At 37.4% G+C, this 8,675-nt stretch overlaps 1 protein-coding gene across 1 annotated transcript; it reads right to left on the reverse strand.

The window, feature by feature from the left end:
* Positions 1-407: 407 nt before the first annotated feature.
* LOC127130956 (uncharacterized) lies at positions 408-1,415 on the reverse strand. Its single transcript, XM_051059907.1, has one exon. It carries the CDS (start codon positions 1,413-1,415, stop codon positions 408-410), a length of 1,008 nt encoding a protein of 335 aa, XP_050915864.1.
* Between the last annotated feature and the right edge of the window lie 7,260 nt (positions 1,416-8,675).

Consider the following 8,675-nt stretch of genomic DNA (forward strand, 5'->3'; position numbering starts at 1 on the left):
CTCGGGAAACCATATACCATGTTAAGTGAGGTTGAACCATGTTGCGATAGAGGATTAACTTGAACATTGGGGTTTATATCCTTAAATGAAAGGATACCACTCTTGATGAGCCTCTGAACATCTGACTTTAGACCAAAACAGTTTTCAATGCTATGTCCTGATGCCCCTTGATGGTAGGCACAAAATTGATCTGCCTTCTACCAATAGGGAGGGTCCTTTGGCACAGGTGGTGGAGACCTTGTTTGGACATGATTTTTAGCTAGCAGTGTAGGAAACAATTCTGCATAGGACATTGGGATAGGATCAAACTGTGGCCTTTTTTAAATACGATTTTGATTGTTGATTTGAGAGCGAGCCTGTTGTACAGGCTGTTGATGTTGTTGATTTAATGGTTGTTGCTGAACATGTTACTGCTGATGCTGTTGAGGATACCGTTGTTGATGTTGATGCGAGAACTGTGGCTGATAAATTGGCGCTACCATTGGTGGACAAATGATTGGTGAAACGGCTGCAACATGTTGATACTTTCTTCTTTGTCTACCATATGAAATGATACTAACATCCGAATCTTTCTTCTTGGAGAAATTGTTGGTGAGTTTCTTAACATGACTAGAATCGTCGGCTTCCTTAGTCAAACGTCCCTCTCGGACTGCTTCCTCAAGTCGCATGCTCATGTTTACCATCTCGGTGAAATCACTGGATACGCTGTCGATCATGCGGTCATAGTAGAATGAACTCAGAGTTTTCAAAACGATTTTAGTAATCTCTTTCTCTTCAAGTGGAGGGAAAATTTGTGCAGCAATTTCACACCACCTTTGAGCATATTTCTTGAAACTCTCTTTGTCTTTCTGAGACATGGTCTGAAGTTGATCTCTGTCCGGAGCCATATCTACATTATATTTATATTGACGAACAAAAGCTTCACCGAGGTCGTTGAAAGTACGGATCTTTGTGCTGTCCAAGCCCATGTACCCTTTAAGAGCGACACCAGTTAAACTATCTTGAAAGTAGTGGATCAGAAGCTGATGGTTGTTAGTCTGAGTGGACATATTCCTAGCATACATCACCAAATGACTTTGAGGACATGAATTTCCTTTGTATTTATCGAAGTCTGGTACTTTGAATTTGGGAAGAATTTGAACATTAGGAACCAATTGGAGTTCGGAAGCGGTCTTACCAAAAAGATCCTTACCTCGAAGAGCGTTGATTTCCCTTTTCATTTCTAAGATCTGATCTTGAAATCTCTCTAACCTTTCATCTACTCCCACAACTTTGTTTGGAGCAGCGTGATAAATGTTTTCTTCATTATAAGGAGTCGTATGCACCACAGGAGGAGGTACATACATCACATCAGTCACTACTAGAGCTTCAGTGTTTTGAGGGTGGTATCCAGTTGGCATATAACCCTGAGGCATGCCTCAAGGGAAACTAGGTGGCACGTGATATTATTGATCATTGACGGGCGCCACTGGAATGGGCGTCGAGACGTTCTCAAAGATTGTTGTTCGTTGCAATGGGTCTTGAGAATTATTCGATGACTGATTTTGAGCAGCCACCAAAGTCTCCATCATAGCAGTAAGCCTTTCCAAACTGTCTTTCAAGGTGATTACTTCCTCCTCGAGCTCTTGATTTTCTTGTTCAAGCTTACTCATCCTTCTTCGGCGATTGGCTCGAGTATTGTACTGGTGATTCAGTTTGACTGTTGGAGGGAGAAGACACGTGTAAGTTTCTTGAAATGCAGGAACTTGTGCTTGAATGATGCAAATGCAAAAGATGAGTTTTAATTTTTAAGAAACTCAGTAACTTATTGCAAATATTATAGAGATAAAATTTGGTATAAGTTGAACAAAAACCTCTTTTTATTAAACAATTGAGGGATTACAAAGGATGAAATACAATTTCAACGATCCTAATAGTACAAGAGGAAAACAGCTAAGTCTATGATTCCTAAGGAATCTCATCTATATAAGGCCCTGCTGCTGGCTGATGCTTCCTCTTCTGCCTCTTTAGCTGAGCGTTCTCGATCATAAGTTTGTCGATGATTCCCTTCCAAGCACCTGAGGTGGGAGGTACTGAAGTACTCATGAAATGGTTTGACTTTAGAGAGAAGTAAACGTTATTGTTCCTCCTGTTTCTTCATAGTTTGTTGTTCCGAAATCTCAATCAAATCATCCTTCTCCTTTAGCTGCTGCTCCATCTTCATCTTCTTATCATTCAAGACATGGTACTTGCCTTCCCAAGTGTCTCTTTCCAATTTCAACCTAGCAAAAATTTCTTGAAACTCTTCCCTATTCCCAATAGGAATAGTGGATCATGATGTTATAACATAAGGGAATGAAGGCTTCTTAGGAGCATATGGCATCTTAAGTTCATTGGGTCTAGCACAAACCCATTGGGTGTATGGTTCAAAAGCAACACAATTCTTTCTTCCTAATCGGTGTTTTCCTTTCCTGTGAATGTTGCGTCTAGCATGTATGATTATGTCCTTTAAACCAGAACTCTCTTCTTCGTTGAGGTTAAAGAAACCTGACAATAGAAGGTTATCAGGTTTATCTACCATAGGATATCCTAACTGGCGTCTGGCAAGGATGGGGTTGTAGTTAATTCCCCCATGTACACCCAAGAGATGTACATTATGAAATTTACCACAATTGTCAATAATTACTCCAACATCATAGGAGGGGTCATACCAATGTATATTCCCTTTATCAATGAACGTGAACCTATGAGACCATTTGAGCTTCTATGGATTCTCCCTGAAGAGCCTGGATTTGGGTAAGTGAGAAATAAACCACTTATATAGGAGATGTGCACAACAAATAATGGTTCCACCACCTTTATTAGTCCTATGATGGGTAGAATGGTAGGTATCTCCAAGTAATGTGGGTACTGGGTTACCAATTAAGAAGATTCGTACAACATTAACATCCACAAAGTTATCAATGTTTGGGAAGAGCACAATTCCATAAATGAGTAGAGTAAAAATGGCTTCAAATGCATCTATACTATCTGCTTCTGCAAAGATAAAGGCTTTCTTCATCAAGAATCTAGAGGTTAGACCTAGAATCCCTCCTTTTTTAATGAAGTTGGCCTTCACAACAGACGTTTCTAGGTGAAGTGCTTCTGCAATAGCTGTAGGTGTAGGGGTCTTCTCTGAACCACTGAATGGTAATTTGTCCAAGATTGGGAAACCAAACCAATAAGAGTATTCTTCTAGAGTAGGCATAAGCTGGTAGTATGGAGTTCTGAAGAAATGGTAGAGTGGATCATAAAACGGTACCAGGGTGTTGAGAACTCCATCTTCAACCTTGGTCTTCTAGGTACCCACAAGTCTTCCATACCGAGCTCTGAAATCCTCTGGACTAACTATCATAGAACCAAGCTTCTTCAACTCTATTAAGTCAGGACATTTGAAAGTGTATTTCTTGGTATTCCTCTTTCCAAGTTCCATTTTACCTATTGATATTTGCAAAATAAAACTATTGAGTTTCTTGGTTTTTATGCAAAAAAAAATTTATGGATGCATGAACGCATGAATGCATGTTTCTCAAATACGGGTTTAGGGTTTTGAAATTAAGCATGGAGCCAAGGGTTTAACCACCCCACAATGTATGAACTAATGGGTTTATTTTGTACCTATAGAATAATGTTCTAAAGTGGTCCCCAGAGTCATAGATCCATCTTTTGGATATTACCGGTTTAACGACTTGCTCGCAGACCAATAATATTCTCAAGAGAAACTCGTATGAGTGTAGCATCGTGTAACAATTACCTCAGATCTTACACCTGGATAATCTCCACACTACATCCTAAAAAAATCTTAGGGGGGTTGAAAGGGTTCTAAAGGTCCTCAGTTTCTTAGACTCCCAGGTCGAAGATAATAATGCCACTACGATTTACTCGTAACAACAAATATAACCATCAAAGGGGTCTCCATTGAGCGGGGTTATATCATATGTTAATCATGCTTAGGATTACTCCAGACATGTAACTTTCATTATACCACCATCCTATCTTATTTATATTCTCTAATCCAGGTTAGGATTTCCTCACCACTTATAGATCTCCATAATGAAACCCAAGCAAACATAGCAACAAATAATAATGATAAACACATATAAACAATTTAGGTATCATCCACATAATATTCTTTCCCTAGTGAAGTCGTCATTTCTGTCGTGGTGAAGAATCGGAGACCAAACTATTGATTAGACTTGACTCATGAATCAAAATATCACCATCGAACTTTAGTTTATCCAAGGGAAGGGGAAAAGATTAAAAAATAACCTAATATGTATATGCAAAGCTAGAATATTAAACTTCATCTAAGCAAAATGGGGGGGGGGGGGGGGTTCTAAGGTACGAGGGTGTGTTATGAAAAGGGAAGGTATTAACACCCTAATCATCTGTAGTAATCTATAGGAACCTTTTAAATATATGTGTTTGGTTTAAAATTTTTGACTATTTGATTTGGGAGATGATAAAAAGAACATATTTTTATTGTTTGATGATTTGGAAAGACATTGAGTCTTATGCCTACGTACCCGTGAAGGATCAAAACCTCGTAGTTCGGGTTCAAAAGTAAGAAGGGATTTGTTGGGGTTGATTTTATGAGAAAGAGACAAATTGTCATCTTAAGGAGAAAACTCACTTTTAAACCACCACAAACATGTGGAAGATATATCTTTACATCAAATTGAAAGAGGGGTTCTCACTTGGATATAGAATCAACAAGTATGCCACATACCTCTTCCAAATGAAAAAGAATCAATATCAATCTCAACAATGTTATGGGGTAGGAGATTTAAATCTCAACTAGGGATGGCTCATGTCTAATCCTTTTATGAAAAGGTTTTAAACATGGAAAAGCCAAAGTGGAAAAAAGGTTTGAATTAAGTTTGTGTTTTTTAGGTCTTATGAAAAGATCTTTGAATATAAGTGTTTTGAAGCATTTGATTAATAAATAAAAGGGAAAACAATGACCTAAGTCAAAGTTTATTATGAAAGTGGTTATAAGAAGGAGAGAGATAGAGAGAGAGAATCCTAAGGTTTACATTGAGGGAAACATAATATTGTATCTAGAAGTTTTAGATTAAGGGGAAACAAAGTTGTATAGAATGCAGATGAATACACACATGCAAAATGACAAGAATGTCATGATTCATTTCCCTTGGATATAAACAATAATATGGTTGAGCATGCATTAACATTAAGGCACAAAATATAGCTAAATACAATGGCAATCACAAGGTGAGTGAGGTATGAATGACAATATTTATCATGATTTTTAGGCATTGAGATAAACATAAACAAGATATGATGAAGTTTCACATAACATCACAAGACACAACATATTGATGGTGAAGACAAAATCATATTTAACATGGTAAAGGAATTCATTGGTACATGGTAAACACAACATGAATCAATTTAGGTCAAACATGCATCACATTATAATTCTTCACAAAATAAACATTAAACTTGAATCAAAGTTCATGATAAGACCAAGCTTAAGTGGAAAACCTAATCACCTCCTAACCATTCATTCAAACATGTTTTCAAGGTGAATCAATTGATACATTGTATAAAGATAATCAAGTTCAAACATGTTAAGGATAACAATCAACATTTAAAAGAGTGTGCTTTAATTATACAAGCTTTCAACATCAAGAACAAACAAGACATAAGCCAAAAGAATCAATTAGGAGCCTAAAAAAACACTTAAAGCACATGTTTTCCATCTAATCAAAAGTGGTGAAATAAATAGCATTTTCGAGATTTTTTGGTGTCATCATAAAATAGACATTCTCATGAACACATGGAAAAAAGAATGAGTCAAAAATGTTAAGGGATCATGAAGTTATGAAGAAAAATGAACATTTAACAAGTGAGAAAAATAAACATTACACTGGCCAGATTCACCCACGTCCTTGGGGTTCCATGCACTGTTTGGAAAAATAAGAACCAAAATTTGGGGCGATGGGAATTCAAACCCCAGGCCTTATGCATGCAAGAGACTTAACTGAAATTCTAGTAACAGACTATCGATGTCACACTGGATGTTATGACATCCAATTCTGCGCAAACAGGAATGATGCAGACAGTAAATGTAAAGGGCAGTAAATAACACAGAGAATTGTTTACCCAGTTCGGTGACACACACACCTACGTCTGGGGGCTACCAAGCCAGGGAGGAAATCCACTATAAGAGGTATTAATTCAGGACTTCAACCAACTGTTTAATCCTATCACTTAAGACCTACCCAATGCAATTTCAATCTAAACTAAGACCTGAGTTCCTACTCACTCCCCCTCAATCACAACAGTGATTACAACCTTTAATAAGTTTAAAGTCAGTGGTGAAGTTATACTTCAAACAACTCTTGATTGTGCTTAAAATCTTTAATCAAGAAACACAACACTCACGCTTAAAAGCTTAGAGTGACACAACAATTACAACTCAATGAACACCCTAGTCCAATGTAATCATCTAAGTGATAATTGCTTGGCTCACAAGTAAAACCTAATACAAGACACAATAGACGTACAACAAGGAAATACAATGATGTATTTAATTCTTCACACTCCAAAACCCCTGAGTTCCTGAAATTAGGATTGCCATCCTTTTATAATGCATCACTTGGGCCTTGTACTTGAATTTCCTAAAATTAAGGTTAAGCAAGTTAACCTAATTTCCACATATTAGGGTGATAACAAATAGGCTATATGCTAGGCCTCTTAATTGTAGCACAGTTGTTAGTTTCCTGGATTTTAGCTCAGCTGTTAGATTCCTGAAAAATAGCCCGAGATAAATACTGAAGCATAACAGAAAAACTAACTAGCCTACACTTTAGCATATGCTGTCAGGAATGTATGTCATAACATTCAGTTTGACATCCAAACAATAGGCTATATGCTAGGTCTCTTACTCAGTTGTTAGTTTCCTGAAAACCAGCCTGAAATAAATACTGAACTGTAACAGAAAAACTAACTAGCCTATAATTCAGTATCTGCTGTCAGGGATGAATGTCATAACATTCAGTGTGAAATTCAGTAAATCCTGTATTAGCTAATCCTGCAGCATACTACTCAAGCATGTCATGACATCAGTCAAGACATCAGAGTACAGTAAGTGTTTTAACACAAAATACAGCCAATCAAAAACATCTACGAACTCCCCCTTTGGCAAATTTTTGGCTAAAATAACTTGGCATCTCAACAGAGTCACAACAGCAGAAAGCACACATCCAAGCAGATAATCAAATTAGCTAATACACTCAACACACATAGAAGTTAAACTTCAAACAGCAGCAACCCAAGTAGATAGCAAACATCAACATAACCTCTTGTTTAGAGGACCTTCAACTTCAATGAAATCTGTTGTCCTGGGGTACATGTGTTACTCCCCCTTTTTGTCAAAAATGTTGCCAAAGCAACACTTAATATTACAGACCAACAAAAACAAAATTACAAGCAAATTTCAGACACACAAGCTTGATTTAACTTCACAGTTTTAATCAAGAAGACATACTCTTGATCTTGCTTTCCAGCTTTGATCAAGACGACACACACTTGATCTTGCTTCACAGTTTTGATCAAGTAGACACACACTCTTGCTTCACAGCAGGTACAACCATATCAGATGCCATGACTTTGTGTATGACATCTTGTAACACTCCTGCATGAACATGTTCTTGAACTCCAGCAGGTACATAGGATGTCTCATGTTCAGATATCCCTCATAACATCTTGTGGATACACTTGTTGCAAGTGAAATAACTATTATCTGTTGACCAATCAGAGTACACTTTCAATTGTTTAATAGTTTGAAATATTAAACACTACATTCCTAACATCCTTAGTTACTATAATTCCTCAGAGAGACATATTCCCAACTTGCCCCTTAAATTTTCAAACTGAGTAGCATCCAAAGCCTTTGTAAATATGTCAGTAAGTTGTAGTTCAGTTACCACATGTTCCAAGGTAATCACTTTGTCTTCTACCAGATCTCTTATGAAGTGATGTCTAATGTCAATATGTTTGGTCCTGCTGTGTTGGATAGGATTCTTTGAAATGTTGATGGCACTGAGATTATCACAGAACAATGTCATGACATTCTGAGTGACATTGTACTCGGTCAGCATCTGTTTCATCCATACCAGTTGGGAACAACTGCTTCCGGCTGCTATGTACTCAGCTTCTGCAGTGGATAATGATACACAGTTCTGTTTCTTGCTGAACCAAGATATGAGATTGTTTCCCAAGAAGAAACATCCTCCTGATGTGCTTTTTCTGTCATCAGCACTTCCAGCCCAATCATCATCACAATACCTAGATAAGATGGGCTCAGAGCCATGAGAGTATATCATACCATAATCACAAGTCCCATTAATATACTTTAGAATCCTCTTGACTTGATTTAAGCGACTCACTTTGGGTTCTGCTTGGTATCTAGCACACACACCAACTGCATAGACAATATCAGGTCTACTAGCAGTTAGATATAGTAGGCTACCTATCATGCTTCTATACAAGCATTGATCCATACTAGAACCTCCTTCATCTTTAGTTAACTTTAAATGAGTAGGTGCAGGAGTTCTTTTGTGACTAGCATTATCCATACCAAACTTCTTAACTATGTTCTTGGCATATTTTCTTTAGGAGAGAAACATAGA

This window comes from Lathyrus oleraceus, chromosome 3 (genome assembly GCF_024323335.1).
Source record: "Lathyrus oleraceus cultivar Zhongwan6 chromosome 3, CAAS_Psat_ZW6_1.0, whole genome shotgun sequence".
NCBI classification, from domain to species: Eukaryota; Viridiplantae; Streptophyta; class Magnoliopsida; order Fabales; family Fabaceae; genus Lathyrus; species Lathyrus oleraceus.